At 39.0% G+C, this 19,001-nt stretch overlaps 1 protein-coding gene across 2 annotated transcripts in view; it reads right to left on the bottom strand.

Moving 5' to 3' along the window:
- The window catches only part of LOC113028881 (uncharacterized), a 32,659-nt gene extending 22,041 nt beyond the window's left edge, over window positions 1-10,618 (bottom strand). Inside the window, exons 1-3 of one of the 2 annotated variants that reach the window (XM_080306428.1) lie at window positions 10,559-10,618; window positions 9,026-9,128; window positions 6,570-7,166 (exon numbers count right to left, since the gene is read on the bottom strand). In XM_080306428.1, coding sequence (XP_080162554.1) covers window positions 6,570-7,166; window positions 9,026-9,043 — 615 coding nt within the window. In that variant the 5' untranslated portion in view covers window positions 9,044-9,128; window positions 10,559-10,618. Of the gene's footprint in view, window positions 1-6,569; window positions 7,167-9,025; window positions 10,324-10,558 lie in introns of those variants that run through there. The other variant, XM_080306429.1, reaches the window with a different exon arrangement.
- Between the last annotated feature and the right edge of the window lie 8,383 nt (window positions 10,619-19,001).

The raw sequence follows: 19,001 nt of genomic DNA on the forward strand, positions 1-19,001 counted from the left end.
CTATGGGAAGCAGGGAAAGCTGTGATGAGAGGTAAAATAATTTCTTTCTCATCACATAAAAAGAAAAAAGAAAACAAAAATATTCAGGAATTAGAAAAAAACATCAAATCACTAGAAGAAGCCTACGCGTCCCACCAAGATCAGGAAACATTGAACAAAATACGCAAAACAAAACTAGAATTAAATGAGATAATTGATAAAAAAACAAAATTCTTAGTACAAAGACTACGCCTACAAAATTATGAACATGGTAATAAATCCGGTCAATTTCTAGCAAACCAGCTAAAAATAAATAAAGAAAAAACAACTATATGTGCTGTTCAAGATTCATCTGGGAACACAATATATGATCCGATACAAATAAACAACATTTTCAGGGATTTCTATAAAACGTTGTATTCACCACAAATAAACCCATCTAAAAAAGAAATTGATCAGTTTTTGGACAACATAACTCTTCCAAAATTATTGGACACTCAAGCAATGGCACTGGATTCACCACTGACACCAGGTGAACTCCAGGAAGCCCTGATAAGTATGCACAATAATAAGGCTCCAGGTCCAGATGGCTTTCCTGCAGAATTCTACAAAGAATTCTGGTCGATTCTAGCACCAGTTTTCTACAGAACGTTGTTGGAAATTAAAGAAAAGGGCAGACTTCCATCAAATATGAATTCTGCAAACATTAATCTCCTGCTAAAACCAGGCAAAGACCCTGTATATACCTCAAGCTATCGTCCAATATCCCTTATAAATGTAGACCTTAAAATAATCTGCAAAGCTCTCTCAAAGAGACTGGAGAAAATAACCCCCCTCTTAATTCATCCTGACCAAACTGGTTTCATAAAAGGTAGGCACTCATCAACAAATACACGTAGATTACTTAATTTGATAGACTACTCATACAGTAAAAACCTAGAAACTACAATATTCTCTTTAGACGCAGAAAAAGCATTTGACAGAGTTAACTGGAAATTTCTATTTGCAACTTTACACAAATTTGGTTTTGGATCCTCTTTCATAAACTGGTTAAAAATATTATATAATTCCCCAACAGCTTGTGTTAGAACAAATGACCAGACATCCTCCAGCTTCTGTCTCTTGAGGGGCACCAGGCAGGGATGCCCACTCTCCCCTTCACTATTTGCAATTTTTATTGAACCACTAGCAGCAGCAATTAGACAGAATTCAGTAATTAAGGGCATAAAATGCAAGAACGTGGAACATAAAATCAGCCTTTATGCGGATGATGTGTTACTCTTTCTCCAAAATTCACAAACCAATATCTCTGGGGTGATTGAATTGATAAACTCTTTTGCAAGAATATACGTTTACTCAATTAACTGGTCAAAATCTACAGTCCTACCGATTAATTGCTCCTTCCATAATTCCTCTTCTACACCACTGCAATCGGGAAATATAAAATATTTAGGTATTAATGTTTCTCCCAAGCTTGCAGATCTAACTAAATTAAACCATATCCCACTTTTAAAGAAGGTAGAAGATGATCTGGCTAGATGGAAATGTCTACCCATATCACTCATGGGAAGGGTTGCCGCTATAAAAATGATGGTCTTACCAAAAATAAATTATTTATTCTCAATGATCCCAACTAAACCGCCACAAGATTGGTTCAGATCTTTAGATTCATGTATGTCCAAATTCCTTTGGAAAAATAAACCCCCACGTATAAGCTTAAAAACACTACAAAAGACCAAGGATAAAGGAGGACTAGAACTGCCTAACTTTCAGCACTACTTCTTAGCCAACAGGCTTCAGTTTATCTCAGGATGGCTAAAACACACCCTCTTAGATGAACCTTGGCTAGATGTAGAACAAGCACTCTGCAATAATCTAGAGATCTCAGACCTACCATTTATCAGCTCAAACATCCAACGACATGAATGCTTTAAAAGCATCAACATCAGCTCTTCTCTGACAGCATGGTGGGAGTTTCTAAAATTGACGGCGTCTTCATTAATCCCATGCAAACGTACACCTATCTGGAACAACCCTGACATATTACAAAACAATAATATGATAAACTTTTCAGATTGGAGTGATAAAGGAATCAAATATTTAGAACATATACTAGAAGGAACAGAATTTATTTCATTTGACGGACTAGTTACACAATATGGGATCAACAAGAAAAGATTTTTAGAATATCAACAAATTAAATCCATAGTAAAAAAGAAATTTAAACCGGGTCAAGTTGAACTACAAACACCACCAAGTGTGGTTCAATTTCTTACTCTTAAACCCCCCAAATTACTATCCAAAATATACTGAATGCTTTCTAAAACAGATGAATCAATATCACTTCCTATTGCAAAATGGGAAGCGGATTTATCAGTTAACTTAGACCTAAACTTCTGGTCTCAGATTTGCTTAAAAACCTTTCGTCTTCCGAGGTTCCTGCCGTGAAACAGACCACCTTACAACACTCATATACTCGTGCTGTGGGGGGAAATTACTAAAGCAGTGGCCTATCATATTGCTAAAGACATGGTCCCCATCTCAAATGTGGAACAAGAGGGCTTTATACAGCTGCTAAAAACTCTTGACCGAAGATACCAGTTACCTAGCCGGAAATACTTCACCAGAGAAGCACTGCCAAAAATGTATACTGAAGTTAGACAGAGTCTCGCTGCCCAGCTCACCAAAGTGTCTCACTTCGCACTGACAACCGACATGTGGTCCAGCAGGACGTGCGAGCCATATATGAGTGTGACTATAGATTTCATGGAAGACTGGGAACTGAAAACTGCCTGTCTCCAGACCAGCTACTTTCCTCAAGACCACACCGGAGAGCATATAGCTGAAGCCCTGCAGGATGTGCTCAAAACCTGGAAGCTCAACCCGACAGGACTGGTTGCTATAACAGCTGACAACGGGGCTAATATTGTCAAGGCGGTTCAACTGAACAAGTGGCCGAGGATCCAGTGTTTTGGTCACAGGCTTCATCTGGCCATTGGTAAGTGCAATACTGAATTTGTTGATTTGAAAAAAAAAAACGCTAATAAATGAAAAGTGTATAGAGTCTCTTGTAGAGCTAAACATGCCTATGGACCACAAGACAAATATTTTTATAAGTCATAGCCAGCATATACATCTATCACTTATAAATCGAAAGTTAGTTGAATAAATAAATAAACTATCCCTATTAAATCCAATAAACGTATTGGGGTGTATTTGTCTTTGTATTAGATTGAGTTGTGACACTAAATGAGGACCACAGCTGAGACAAGACAGGGATACATTTTTAAATACATAGTGAGATTAAAAGGTGTTTAAAAAAAATAAAATAAAAATACATGTTCTAATCATTTGGTGATCTGGTGATTTTACCAAGATAGTTTAACTAGAACCATTTCTAGGTTATACAATACACGACACATTTTGCAAATATTGTTAAGTCTTATGCATCACATTCTATACAACTGAGATGGATGTTAATTTGCCTTTGAGTGATTTGCATCTTAACATAACAATTAAAGTGATTTTAAAAGTTTGTATTTTATGTGTCACAGGACATGCTATGGATGATGCTCACATTACCCGGGCTATTTCTCTGTGTAAGAAAGTCGTCAGCAGCTTCTCCTACAGCTGGAGGAAGAGAAGAGAGCTGGCTGAAGTGCAAATACAGGTGGGTCTTCCAAGTCACCAGCTACTCACAGAGGCAACAACTCGCTGGGGATCAAGGCTTCTCATGATAGAGAGAGTTCTGGAGCAGCAAAGAGCACTTTCTAAAGTCATCTCTGTCGACATGAAAACCAGACCTCTAGTCCCTACTTGGCAGGGCATAGAGGTCCTGGATGCAGTTCAGAAAGCTCTCAAACCCTGTCAGGACTTCACTGATGCACTTTCAGGAGAGAAGTATGTGACCTTGTCCTATGTCAGACCTGTGCTACACCTGTTTAACACTAGTCTCCTGGCACCTGGAGAGGAGGATAGTGAGCTGTGTAAATCCATCAAGACCCGCATTGTGGATTACCTCAACAATAAATATGCAGATCCATCCACCAGTGACCTGTTGGACATGGCTTCTTTTGTGGATCCACGGTTCAGGGCGAAATACATCCCTAGTGAGAAGATTAATGCACTAAAACATAAACTCATCTTGGAGGCAGAGTCTCTGCTCAGCTATCAGGGTACGTGTTTGTCTGAGCTGACTGATCCAGCCGTGCCTGAGTCTGCAGACCGAGAAGAAGCAGCAGTAGGACACACAGCTAAAAAAAAAGAGATCACTGGCAAGCTTCTTCCAGCACAGAACAGCCACCAACACTGGTTTCACAAAAAGGGAAGCAATCGAATTTTCTAGCTACCTGTTGTCAGTTTGTGTAGAGAGTGATGCTGACCCTCTCAAATGGTGGGAACATGAAGTTGCTTTTCCAGCACTGAGCCTCCTGGCCAAGAAATATCTTTTTGCGCCAGCTACCGGCTCCGAACATTATTAGCAAACAAAATATCGTGATACTACGCAGTATCGATTTTTTTTCCCCACCCCTAGTACCCACATAGGCAAGGCAAATTTATTTGTATAGCACAATTCAACAACAAGGTGATTCAAAGTGCTTTACAGAGACATTAGAAACAAAAACAAATAAAAAGCATGATTTAAAATTGATTAAAACAAGCAAACAAACAAACTAACTAAACACACACATTTCACACCTGTTCGCGCGACCTGTTCGACACTTATCGTAAGGGGAGCTACCAGTCCTTCTGTGGACGAGCTACTTTCTATTTTAAATTCCCTGAATTTAAAATACTCTCTAGACCCGGTCTAGACCCAGCTGGGGAGCTACCCAGAGCTCTAATTCCACTTAACAAACAAACAAACAAACAAAACAGTATATAAAATCAAAACAGATAAAATCAGAACAGTAGATAAAATCAGTAGTTAAATGTAAGTTTTAAAATTTAAGCTTAACTAATTAACAAACAAACAAAACAGTATATAAAATCAAAACAGATAAAATCAGAAATAGATAAGATCAGTAGTTAGTGTAAGTTTTGAAATTTAAGCTTAAAAGTGTGGATTTGGTGCTTTATTCAAATGCAGCTGAGAATAGGTGAGTCTTCAACCTGGATTTAAATAAACTGAGTGTTTCAGCTGATCTGAGGCTTTCTGGGAGTTTGTTTCAGATATATGGAGCATAAAAGCTGAATGCAGCTTCTCCGTGTCTGGTTCTGACTCTGGGAACTGATAAAAGACCGGATCCAGATGACCTGAGGGATCTGGAAGGTTCATACTGGGTTAGGAGGTCACTGATGTATTTTGGTCCTAAACCATTCAGCGCTTTATAGGCCAGCATCAGAACTTTAAAGTCTATCCTCTGACGGACAGGCAGCCAGTGTAAAGACCTCAGAGCTGGACTGATGTGGTCCACTTTTTTGGTCTTAGTAAGGACTCGAGCAGCAGAGTTCTGAATGAGCTGTAGTTGTCTGACTGATTTTTTAGATAGATCTGTAAAGATGCTGTTACAGTAATTAAGCCTACTAAAAATGAATGCATGGACTAGTTTTTCCAGGTCCTGTTGAGACATCAGATCTTTTATCCTTGAAATATTCTTGAGGTGATAGTAAGCTGATTTTGTTATTGTCTTAATGTGTTTTTCTAAGTTTAGGTCTGCATCCATCACTACACCCAAATTTCTCGCCTGGTTTGTGGTTTTTAGATGTATAGATTGAAGTTCTCTGGTGACCTGTAATCGTTTTTCTTTGGCGCCAAAGACTATTACTTCAATTTTGTTTTTGTTTAGTTGGAGAAAATTGTGGCACAACCAGTCATTAATTTCCTCAATGCATTTACCAAGAGCCTGTACAGGGCCTCGGTCTCCTGGTGACATTGTGATATATATTTGTGTGTCATCTGCATAGCTGTGGTAGTTTATTTTGTTGTTCTTTATAATCTGTGCCAGTGGGAGCATGTAAATGTTAAACAGAAGGGGTCCCAAGATGGAACATAGTGCTAAACTACTGTAACACTGCAATAATACTGATTTAATACTGCATTAAAAACACTGTAATTGTGCAGTTATAACACTCAGCTGACTGGGACACAAAAAAACACTATTACCCCCAATGACACTGCAATTATAACATTAAATGGCTATTTTAACACTAAAAGTACTAAAGCTATATGAAAGCAATAATACTACAGCTACAATACTACGAAACATTACGTAACGATACAACTTTGTTAACCATATCAGAAGATTACTGAATGGTTTGGTTTTGTACTTAATTTATGTTTTATTTTATTCCATTTACACCTGACAGAGGAATGAGCTGCTGTAAACCAAAGGCCATTTATACAGAAATAACACCATGATATACCACGAAGCTGCCTGAAGATTAAATAACAGCAACATATCAATTTTCAGCATTTTTAGTTTTTCATGATCGTGTAAACAAAAATCATAAGTGAAATGAAACTCTGAATAATGGCTCAGAGCTACTCTTCGGTGCAGTAGAAGTGCTAACATGCTAACACAATTTAATGAGCAGACTTGTTCCAAACAGTCAGACTGAACTTACAAGAATAAAATAAAAATACATACCTCACAGTAACTGCACTTGTAGAGTCTCTTTCTGGTGTGGATCTGTTGGTGTTTTCTCAGGTACTGTGGAGTTTTAAAAGTCTTCTCACACAGGTCACATTGATAAGGTCTCTCCTCAGTGTGGGTAAACATGTGGCTTTGTAAGTGTGTGTCTGTTGTAAAGTATTTGCCACACTGATCACACCAGTACACATCTTCTCCAGAGTGAATGCGTAGGTGTATATTTCGGCTCCGTAGCTGGCTGAAGGTTTTTCCACAGAAGTCACAGCTGTATGCCTTAACTCCAGAGTGGGTAACTAGATGTCTCTGTAAGCTGATCTTTTGAGTAAAAGCTTTGCCGCACTGATCACAGCTGTACGCTTTAACTCCACTGTGGACGATTTGGTGTGTTTTTAGGGCTTTCTTCCAGGAAAACGACTTTCCACACAAGTCACAGCTGAACGGTCTCTCTCCAGTGTGGATGAGCTGATGTTGTTTTAGTTTAAACTTCAAAGTAAAACCATTCCCACACTCGTTACAGGTGTATTTTTTCTCTCTCTTTCTTCTGTGAGGTTTGTCGGCCTCCTGAGAGCGCTGACTTCTCGGTCCACGTTGGTCCTGCAGTGACAGAGATACAAACAGAGGCAGTGAGTGAAATGCATTCATTGAACAAACTGAAGCTTCAAACTCCCTCCATTAACACTAGTTTTAATCCTGAAGGTGGAGTGTGGCACCAAACACATTAAAGGTCTCTTATCCCCACCTACTGGTAGTAGTAACACATTACATCCAACCTGGTGTTAAAGATAATTAATGACTGTAAACACTCTAAAATCATGCCCATCCCTCCTGCTTGTACACAAATATTAATGCTAACACACTCAGAATAGTAATAAATGTTTACCAGGTCTGTACTTTTTTATATTTCCTGTTGCTGATTCTTATTATATAATTCTGTAATTGTCTAATTTATTCAATGATAATGAATCAAATGTAACAGTTACTAGCTTGGTTCAGTGCAGGATGATGTCAGAGTCTGATTGTAACCTGAGGGTTTGTTTTTTTTACTTTTACTCTCTACATTAAAAAAATTATATCTGTATTTTCTACTCCTTACTTTTTCAAAATAGGCTTGTTACTTCTGGTTTAAGGCATTTGAGGAGAGTTATTTCATCACTGCAGGTATCAAAGATCAAATTGATTAGAGCCTAAACAGTAACATGTGAAATCCAATCATGATCATGTACTAATCATGAGAGATGAAAGAGGCAAAACTGTGTGCTTTAGTCAGGGGTTAAATTGGGCCGGTGTTTGTTTTTTGGCACAAAACCTGAACGACTGCAGGTGCTGATAAGGTGCAGTCGCGGTATTTCAACATCTAGCAATACAAAGACAACAAAGAAAAAATGGAGTAATATTTTTTATGTGGCAGCGTTTCTATCAGCTCAACAAATATCAGCAAACACAAAACTCTTTATGTGCATTTTGTCTCAGTGTGATTTAAAGACTGCTGTAAAAATCCTCTGCAGGTTAGTGCAGGATAAGCAGGTAAGTTTACTGTTTACTGCATTGTATTATTACATTATTATTACATTACATTAATATAGCACAAGGTAGGGCTGCACGATTAATCGTTAGAAAATCGCGATCTCGATTCATACTTATGTGCGATCTCATTTCCAAATGACAACGATTTAAAAAAAAAAAAAAAGATGACGACGACGACGACGATTGTACCTCATTTTGATCCGGGACGTAATCTGCATGAAAACAAGCGCTCACTCTTCCTGCTCAACAAATGACAAGGGCGGAGCCTTATACCACGTGATACAGAAGCTGAGCCGTGTGATGCTAAAATTAGCAGGGAAAAAACAGCGGAGAGCACGTCAGGGATGACGAGAAAGTGACAGGAGAAAATCCGTCCCAGTCAACCACCCAAACATCAATAACGGGAACCTTATACAGCGCTTCCCTATACACGTCGAACTTCCGCAGGCACAAAGAAATTACGGAGGCTATCACTTATCACCTGACCAAAGATATGGCTCCCATCAACACTGTGCAAAACGAGGGATTTAGGAAAATGATCAACACCCTAGACAAACGCTATACAGTGCCATCCCGCAACAATTTTTCTATTGTTGCACTGCCTGCTCTATACACGCAGTGTCGAGCAATGGTGGAGATGGAATTTCAAGCAGTACAACATTTTGTGGCAACGACAAAATGTGAGACATTTGTTGTTTTTATGTTTATTTATTGTTTTTATGTTCAGTCTCAACTGTTACGAAGTTGATGTGCAGTTAATAAGCGCAATAAATATTTATACTGGAAAAGAGAATCGTGAGAGAATCGTGATCTCAATTCTAAGCCAAAAAATCGTGCAGCCCTAGCACAAGGTTCAGTTAGTTTAGCATAAAACATATATCGGTACTTCAGCTTTTAATGGAGTATTTCTTAACACTAGTTTCTGTAACCTTCTGTGTTGAGCTCATTGTTTTCTCTGCAGTGGCTGAGCTGAGTCCAAGTAGCTGTTGTTCCTCTGCTGCTCCGTCAGACTCTTCTCCTTCTGCTGATCAGCTGGGACACAAAACAGATCTTTGTTAGACTCCACACTGCACTGAAGTGTCTCATATGTTCATTTGAGAACACAAAGAACAAATATTTAGCTTCCCTGGGTGGGCAACTTGGTTGAAATAAACACAAAAGGTTTGAGCACCAATACCAAATTTAGCAGTATGGCACACCAGTACCAGGAGAGCAATTCCTGTTTAAAGAATGTCCTGGCCAAAAACAAACACAAAACAATCAATGGAGCTGCAAAAACTAGTACAGTGTTTCCAAACCACTGTGCCGTGGGGCACATACGTGTGCCGTGAGAAATGATCAGGTGTGCCATACAAGATTATCCTGTCTGAGTGGGTGTAGAAATCTGAGCCATGATCTGAATAACCCTCATCACTCAGTCCACTCACACTTGGATTCTATACATGGATCAAGTCCACTGCACTACTTTCAAGTATTCTGAAACCTGTCCTCTAATGTGTGCCTTCCTCCTCTTTGTATTTACTCCTCCTCTCTGTCATTTATTCTAGCTGTCTTACTATTTATAATGTTTTCCAAGCACAGTTGGTATGGAGCACCCACAATTTAGTTAAATATGTACAATGAAAATAACAAAAACTATTCTATTGTATTCTATTCTATTTATCTTTGTTCCTCCATTTCAGTTTTGTTTGCAAACATGAAAATTATCTCACCCTCCAAAAAATTATGGAGCTTAAAAAAATCAGCAGTACTTCTAAATGTGATAAAATTAGAGCACAGATCCCCTCTTAGGGGCCGAGGCTGTATTTGTTTTAAAAATGCATCTCTGGTATCTCTGGCCTATCATTATTATTTTGCTAACAGTTAAGCAGACTCACTCGCTGAATACTGATCAGTATATATCAAATAATCTTTGAAATGATTCTAATAACAGGCCTCTCACAATGAGGCCAGTTTTTACAATCACATGCCCTGTGGGCCGACACAACTTTGCCCTGATAAGAAAAAGGCAGCTGTGTTTTAGCCTGGAATACATTTATTTTTATATTTCTCATAAATGTATTTTATTATAGCGCTTTTAATGCCAACATGTCAGAATTTTTGGAATTTAAGTTACCTTAAATGGATGAAGGGTGGCGCTAGCTAGCTTGGTTAGCTAGCTGCATTCAAAAACTGTGCAGGTGCCACAGAGATGCTAACTAGCGCTTAGTAACAAACCAAAAAATAATAGAAGCTTAGCTCATTTTAAAAAAAATTTCTAATATTACCACTGTTTTCTTCTCTGTGTTTCATTAGCATTTGTTGATATTTTCTTGTAAATTAGTTTATAGCAGCTTGACTTGATGTAGAGGCTTTTTCTTTCACAGGGTTCACAAATAACTGACAACAGAGACCGAGGAGAGCAACAGAAAACTTCACTCAGGAGCTAAACTCAAGATTGACTGAACTCACATCAAAGTTACCTTAGTGCTTCTCTTTAGATGAGCCAGAACAATAAACTAAAACACAAACGCAATCAAGCGGGAACTGTGTGGCTTCTTCTTCTTCTTTTGGGTTTTTCTTTGGCGGTTAAAGCTTTAAGGCGCATTACCGCCACCTGCTGGACTAGATGGTTAATATCCTAAATGTCATCATTCCTTTTTTATGGCTTAAATTGTTTCTCATGAAAGAAAAAAACTAATTGAGTGTCACTCTTAGTGAGCTAAAACTAGAGATTTAAAAGTATTTTAATAAACAATAAAAACTAGGACAAAATGTTTCAGTGTGTTTTATTCATTAACATAAACATCAGATGTCTTCAGCTTACAATCAGCTCCATTTCTTTAAGAGGTTTTGCTTTCTGCAGGCCGCCACAGCATACATGTTGTTTTTCCTGATTTAATAAAGGTTACACTGACTCACTTCTCTATCATCAGATCCAAGTGTGACATTAGCCTTAATTTCCCAGGAGGGTACTTGGGTTTGGAGTCACAGCACAGTTTTCAGGTTTAATTAATGGGTTTGAGTACAGCCTGATAATTACAGGCATTCAAACTGTTTGCTGATGAACTTTGGAGGTAAAATTATAGACAGCTTTAGAAGGTTTTTCATAGGAGAAGTATAGATTGATACTTGTTCCCACTGAATAAGGTTAGATCTTTAACTGGTTGATTGATGAACCTCACAATAACTTGTGTTGCTTTGCAGATAAACTCGGCCTGGTTGGTGCAAAAAGTCATTCATCAGCACCATGAAGTCATGAAATCTCTGAATAACAAAGACACACGAGACAGGAACATTTCTTTTGTCTTCCATGTAACAATCCCTAACTCTGTAATTAACCAATGTGACATTTTATCTTGGATGTCTAAAATGGCTCATCCCAGTGTGGCTGTTGCTCAACATTTAGCACAAGTCACCTTCTGATCAGAAGCTTTGTGGTTTGATCCCTGGCTGCTCCAGTCTGCAAGCCACATATCCTTGGCCAAGATACTAATTCTGAGTTGCTTTCTGATGCATCCACTGGAGCGTGAATGTTTTATGGAATTTGTCAAACAGTTTTACGTGTGGTCACATTGTTTTGTTTTTGTGTTCGGATTGAAGCGCACGCTTGTGAGTCCTCAGAAGTTACACAACATTCACTGAAGATGAATACTTTTTAAAATCTTAGTTTGCACTTGTGGATCATACTGTGTGCATTTGTAACACTTTTGAAACAGATTTCTAAATGAGCAGTGTTCCCTGAATGCGTCTCATACAGCTGCAGGACATTCAGTCAGCTTTCAACACAATCTTTCATACATTCTTCTCCCGTGTTGCATTTTGCGCTACGGGAATGATTCTCACTTCAGGTGTGAGAGGTCCCGGGTTCAACTCCCGGACGAGCCCATGTGGTGTTATATAAACTCTATGAACATTAGATCTTACATATTTCTTGGTCAGGTGCCATTTGAACCACATTCAACTCTTTAACAATAAGTCTGCACCTGCTTTGTGGAGGCAACTAATTGATTTGATAAGAACTTTCCAAAAATCTCATCCAATTAATTCTCCTTTACAGATTGTATAACTGTCACTTTTTACAATAAGAATTCTCCAACAAACTTTTGGAAGAAAATTATTTTTCTTTCATTTGTTTTGACCCCAAACTAACCAAATGTAAGGCTTCTTTTCATCAGCACAATAGTTTTCAATTTCACGTTGGTCTATATTCCCCACATCCTGTTATGTCCTTGTTCTCTTTGGGAATCACAGATATGAATATAATCAATTGATTAATTAACCATTGAATTCCACTGATGTGTTCATCCACAGCCTCAGGTCTTTGTTACTGTTGGAGGTGCTGGATGGCCCGGTTCTTCTGGATCCATCTGTGTCTGCCGCTGGCTCCTGGGGGCCATTATTGCAGCTTCCCACCCTCATCAAGTACAATGGTGACAAAGAAACACACATACTCTCTCTCTCTCCAACAGACACACCACAAGATGATTGCTGGTTTATGTATCTGTGGATTTATCTTCATGTGCAGCAGTTCTTTGTAAAAAAAATAAATAAATCAGCAGACGTAGTGAGACGTAGACTGTGACAACATGAGCTTGACACGGGGTCTCATACTGTGATTGTGAATATAGAGGATTGTAGATCAAGTTAACGTGGAAAGATAGACGTCTAAGGTCTCTAAAACTTTCGGATGTTCAGTCTCTGAAGAAGGTTTGGAGACATGTAGAAAGTTCAGTTTTGAATTGGTGAAACAAATATTTTATTTAGTTTCTCATACACAAGGCAGATAATATTCTTCATGGACATTATTTTTACAAATACTGGAAGTTATAACAAAATCAAACAAAACACAATTTCATGAATTCATCTCTTATTATATAGAAAACGTCGATGGTGTTCTGTCTCCCAGTAAGTATTTTGGATCGAACAAACTGTATTTACAATAGCCAGAGTTGACTGAATTCAAATATTTCTAAAATCAATGGGTTAAAAATAAAGGACCAAAAATTCACCCAGTTCCTTTTATTTACTGGAAGAGATCAAATCTGAGACTCTGATATGTTGAGCTACATGAAGACAAGAAGATTAAAACCTAATACAAAAAAGCTGATATACATTAAAACATTTGTAATTAAAGGAGCATTAGCTGCTGGCAAGGCTCTAATTTGCTCCTTCAAAACTTGTATTGTCAACTTTGGAGTTGTTTACATTCATACCAGTGTTTAAAACAACAGGGTTGAATTCATAATGTCGTTGCCTGATGGCATCGACCAGCCAAACATCTGGGGTGAGGTGGGGAAGGTACATTGAACATTGAAATAAACCTACACTAAACACAAGGGCACAAGACACAAAACCTGAGAACAAAACCATAAACTGAAACACAGGATTCTAAAATTCAAAACAGGATAACTAAAGAACCAGAACATAAACCATAATACAGATAAATACCAAAATACAAGAAACTGAAGATGCTGGGAGAAATGAAGAGAGGATGTTCTGCCTATTCCCAAATAAAATAGAATAACTTCATATGCTTTGTTCACATGTCAACAGTTCATACAAATTTTCACTATATTATAAGTAATTCAGTCTCTAAAATATACATGAGGAATATATCATAACATATAAAGTGTATTTTGTATACTGGGTTGTAACTGGTCCATTGGTGAATTAAATAAGCACGTGGGGAAGCAGCCTCACAGCAGAAGCATACTCCCAACCTATAATACGATTGTGTCATTCACTATTATATATAATGTATTTTATGTTTATGTTTGTATCAGGGCTGTGTTGGGATCTGTCAGGGGATGTTACGGATGGATGGTGGCTGGAGGTTGCCAGGTTTTTGCTCACAATGCCACCGATGATCATGACTGGGAAGCGTACCAGCAACCGGGTGCCTTGCAGCAGGAGCACGGTGGTGTCCAGCAGAGCCTGAGTGGAGCTGTCCGAACAGAGGAGCTGCAGAAATCAAAAATCAATAAATGAGCAGCACTGAGTCTAATAATCCATGTTGCCTTTGAGAGTTTCTGAAAAGCATTATGCCATGAGGTGTTTTTCAATCTCCTGAATGTGAGCAAAGAAATTCAAAGTGAATACAGATTAATGAATAAATCATTAACTGAATGAACGTGGATTGATATTGTACATTCAGCTATTAGATGATGATAATACACCAGATGTGCCCAACCTAATCTAACACTGTATATCTGAAACTATGACAGGCACGAAGTCATTCACGCCTGCTCAAATACTTTGAGTTTATCATCTAAATGTTACAAATAAACTTGGTGTGTTCGATTACAGTGCCGTCAACCTCTGAAGAAATTACAGCCAAACTTTCTGCTGATGATGTCACATTTTTAAGAAAATAACTTTTATACAGAACATGGTCTTTCAACTTTATTAGTCACACTTTGGTAGCACCAGGTTGGATCTTCTTTTGCCTTCAGATCTTCTTTGAGTCATCATGATTCAACAACAAGCTGAAAACACTCCTCAGACATTTTGATCCTTGTTGACATGACAACATGGCACAGTTGCGGCAAATTATTTGGCTGCACATCAATCATGTGAAACTTCTGTTACACCACATCCTAAAGCTGCACCGTTGTATTTGAGTGCAGTGAAGTCATTGTGTTATTGAAGAAACCAGCTCCAGATGGTCAAAGCTTTGTGACATGACTTATCCTTCTTGGAGCATTCATCAGAAGATGGTACACAGAAACTGTGTTCAACATGCACACACTTCTGAACCTGCACTGTTGCACTAAAACAAATACACAGTTACAATATCTACACAGTGCTAGTCTATATAAGACAGTTTAGGGATCTGAGGCTGACTTTGTGCTTCTAGCTGGAGTCCAGCCTGTTTAATCAGAAGAAGACTGACTTGGGAAATAATGAACAGTAGATGGCAGTAACACACCAGTGATGCATCTAGCCTGCCAAACCCAAAGAAGAAGAACATGGCAGCAAGATTTCGGAAAGATTCACTCACTTTTTAACAATCCCACCAAATATTGTAGATCATGATTGTAAGAGGCCTGTCTGAACTTAATATACAGATTGCATGCTGTTGTTAACTGTGTGATTTCTGATGGTTATGTTTAAGAGGTTTGTATTGAAAGTATTTTGTGATAGTTTATGGTGGGTCATGTGATTTGGGCGGTATTGATTGCTTATTTTAGGCACCTGTTCATGCAGTGTCAGTTGGAGTTCTGCGGAAGTCTAAATTGTCAGCGCCAGGAAATGATCAGGTATGCTATACCATGTTGAACCAACTCAGTGAGTCAGCTAAAGAACTTTTGTTAGGGTTGTATAACAGAGTTTGGGAGGGTGGGAAACTGCCGCGAAGCTGGGGTGGTACCCATACGGAAACCTGGAAAGGATGTAACAAATCCAGGAAATTTTAGACCTATAGCGTTAAAATCGCACGTTTGAAAAGTGATGGAGCGTATGATAACTGAAAGATTGACGTACTATTTGGAAACTAGAGGATTTATCTCTAAATTTCAAAGTGGGTTTAGAAGAGGGAGGAATACTATGGATCCAGTTTTATGTTTGGAACATAAAGTTTGGAAAGCACAAACAAACAGTGAGAGTGTAGTTGCGGTGTTTTTTGATATAGAAAAGGCTTATGATATAATGTGGAGAGATGGCCTACTAATTCAACTCTGTAAATTGGGGGTTAGGGGGAGGATGTACGGGTGGATAATGGATTTTTTTAAGGGGGCGACATATTCAAGTGAGGGTTGGGAGGGTTCTTTCTGAAAGGTTTTTGGTGGAAAATGGTTTAATGGCTCAAGGGAGCATAGTGAGCCCTATGTTATTTTCTTTGATGATAGATGATGTGTTTAATGATATGGAGGCAGGGGTGAGGTGTTCACTTTTTGCTGATGATGGAGCAATATGGAAGAGAGGGAAAAATATAGAGTATGTTGTGAAGAAACTGCAGGGAACGATTAGCAGAGTCGAAGAGTGGTCTTATAAGTGGGGTTTTAAATTTTCGGTTGATAAAACCAAGGTGATGTTTTTTACGAAGAAGAGAGTTGGTAAAGACATCAAGCTTAAGTTGTATGATCACGAATTAGAAAGGGTGAGTAAATTTAAGTTTCTTGGATTGTGGTTTGATGAAAGGTTGACATGGGCTGCGCATATTCAGGTGGTGGACAAGTGTAAGAAAGTGTTGAATGTAATGAGATGTTTAGTTGGGAGGGACTGGGGAGCGGATAGAATGTCTTTGAGGGCCATATACACTGGGTTGGTCAGATCACTGTTGGATTATGGGTGTGTAGCATATAACTCAGCAGCAGACACAACTCTGGTAAAGTTAGACCATATTCAGTATCAGGCACTACGAATTTGCACAGGTGTATTTAAAACGACTCCAACAGCAGCTTTACAGGTGGAGATGGGAGAGATGCCGTTGGGACTGAGAAGGGAGCAGCTCACACTTAATTATTGGGCTAATTTACAGGGCCACAGGCAGGATCATCCCACGCATGAAGTACTTAAGCCTTGCTGGGAGAAAGAAAGGAGGGAAAAGAAGAGCTTTGGATGGATTGTGGGGAGACAAGCGACAGCAGTTAATCTGGATCAGTTCGACATTAGTCACAGAGTGCCGTCACCGGCAGTACCTCCATGGCTACTTCCTGGTGCTACGGTAGACTTAACATTGTTGACCAAGAAGAATGAGGATAGGGCATTTCCTTTGAACTCTCATGCGGTACAGGTTTACATTGACCAATATTATAGTTATGTTCAAATATATACAGACGCCTCGAAGAACACAACTGGTCAAACTGGTGTTGCAGTTGTGGTCCCAGAGTTTTCGGTGGAAATGGGTAGAAGGATTAGTGATGGGCTTTCTGTGTACACTGGGGAAATGATCGCAATATTATCGGCTGTTCAGTGGGTGGAGGACGTGAGACCTTTACATGCTGTCATTTGCTCGGATTCAAGTTCATCGTTGGTCAGTCTACAGCATAATCACTCAGACAGTAGAGCAGATGTTTTGGCGGAAAATCAGCAGTCACTTTTCCGGATACGAATGATGGGACTTGCTGTCGTGTTTTTGTGGGTGCCAGCACACTTTGGTGTGTGGGCGAATGAAAAGGCAGAGTAGCAAAGGAGGCCGTAACTCAACATAGAGCATGGCATCAAGGATGCAGAGGAATAAAGTCAGCAGATATGGATCCAGACACGGAGGTAGGCCCTGACTGTTAGATGATTGCTGAAGTGAAGTTAGAAGCTTCATTTACTGGTGGATGTGCACAATAAGCTGCCCTGTTGTTAATTGAAAAGTTTTACTATGCATGGCCTGTTTGGGGCTGTTTGTCTGCAGGAGGATTCTTTGTTGCTGATTGCTGAGAGTTGAATGTGCGTTTGCACAGATGATTGTGTTTATACTGAAATCTTGACACTGCTTTCTCCCTCCACTGTTTAACAGGGAGTCCACTTCAGTCCAGTTTGAAGAAACTTGTTTAAGCTTTTGGGAAGCGTGAAGCAGATGGTTGGGTGTAGAGCATCTGTTCAAATCTCTTTACAATATTGATGTTGAAATGTGCTATAGATCCAGTCAGATGAAGTTGAAACAGTCCTCAGCAGTCACACTGGTTTGGTCAAGAAAGTGTTGAGATTGACCCACAGGCCTTTAAAAGAGAGCTTCAGCTCTCCCTGCAAGGACCTGGTGGAAACTCTTAAAACGGAGGCAAAAATGTCCTTAATATTTTCGGAAATTTATTCCACATCAACACGCGGCAAAACTTTTTTTCCTTATGGGTGCCATTTTTGTTGTGGTATACTTTTTCTTTTAGGGTCATGATGATGCAGCATACGTGCCCTTACAATGAAACGGTGCCTCCTTGTGGTGACAACTAAAATACTCTCTCTCTCTGTTAAACAACAGTAACCATAATGCTGTTAAACACACTGTACAACCTGAGCAATGTTCCCTCTAAGCTGCACGCGTGTGCAATTGTGCAGTTGTGCACTGCTGGCACAGTCTCTGCACAGAAAAAAAATCTGCGTTGCGCACAAAAAATCTAACCTGAATTGAAATTGAAATTTAAAACTTTTACAATTCTGTTTTGCAGTGTTAGTCAGTAAATTACTGGCTGCTCCCATATGGGATTAGAATGATGACACCTTATCCCATAGTCCAGCCAATCACGCGATTCACATTCGTATATACACAGCTAATCAACGTCGTTGACAGGCTATGACAGCGTCCTTATGTGCCGACGCCGGTGTTTTAGATAGCAAAGCGGCGTGGCTGATGTGGAGTGAAGCCACGTTAATGACAACGTAAACAACCATTAGAGATGTGAGCAGGACAGATGGAACAATTTTGGGTTAGTAAAGTGGACTTTATACCAGCTTTTAAATTGTGTTGATAGGCCACGTAAAACCAGAGTTGTGATTAAAAAATATCTGCAATGTTTGGTTTTCTTCCTGAATACTATCGTTGTTTATCAAAGGAGCTTGCAAAGAAAAGCGTCTGGACTTCTTTAAGTTACTTGAAGACGTTTCACCTCTCATCCGAGAAGCTTCTTCAGTTATCGGAAGAAGCTTCTTCCTGAAGTTTAGCACAAATCTTGTTTAGTTAGTGTGTAGTGTAGTCAATAGTTTTGTTGTGTCAGAACAATGAGGCGACTGCTGAGTGTTACAGGTGTTACAGGAGTGATGCATCTCCTGTTGTCAGGCCTGCAGGTATCAGGGTGTTGTTCTCCTTTATCTCATAGTCTCATAGAAATTATTTTTTGGAGTGGCACAAATAATTTGTGTGACGTTAAATTTGATGCAGAACAGCTGATTGTTGTGTAAATAGTTTAAAATGTTTCTAAAAAACGCCTTGGCTGCGTTTTTAGGTAAACGGCTGCAAAAAACTTTGTTTGCAAAACTCAGTTACTTTTTCAAATA

Source organism: Astatotilapia calliptera, chromosome 9, assembly GCF_964374335.1.
Source record: "Astatotilapia calliptera chromosome 9, fAstCal68.1, whole genome shotgun sequence".
NCBI lineage: Eukaryota > Metazoa > Chordata > Actinopteri > Cichliformes > Cichlidae > Astatotilapia > Astatotilapia calliptera.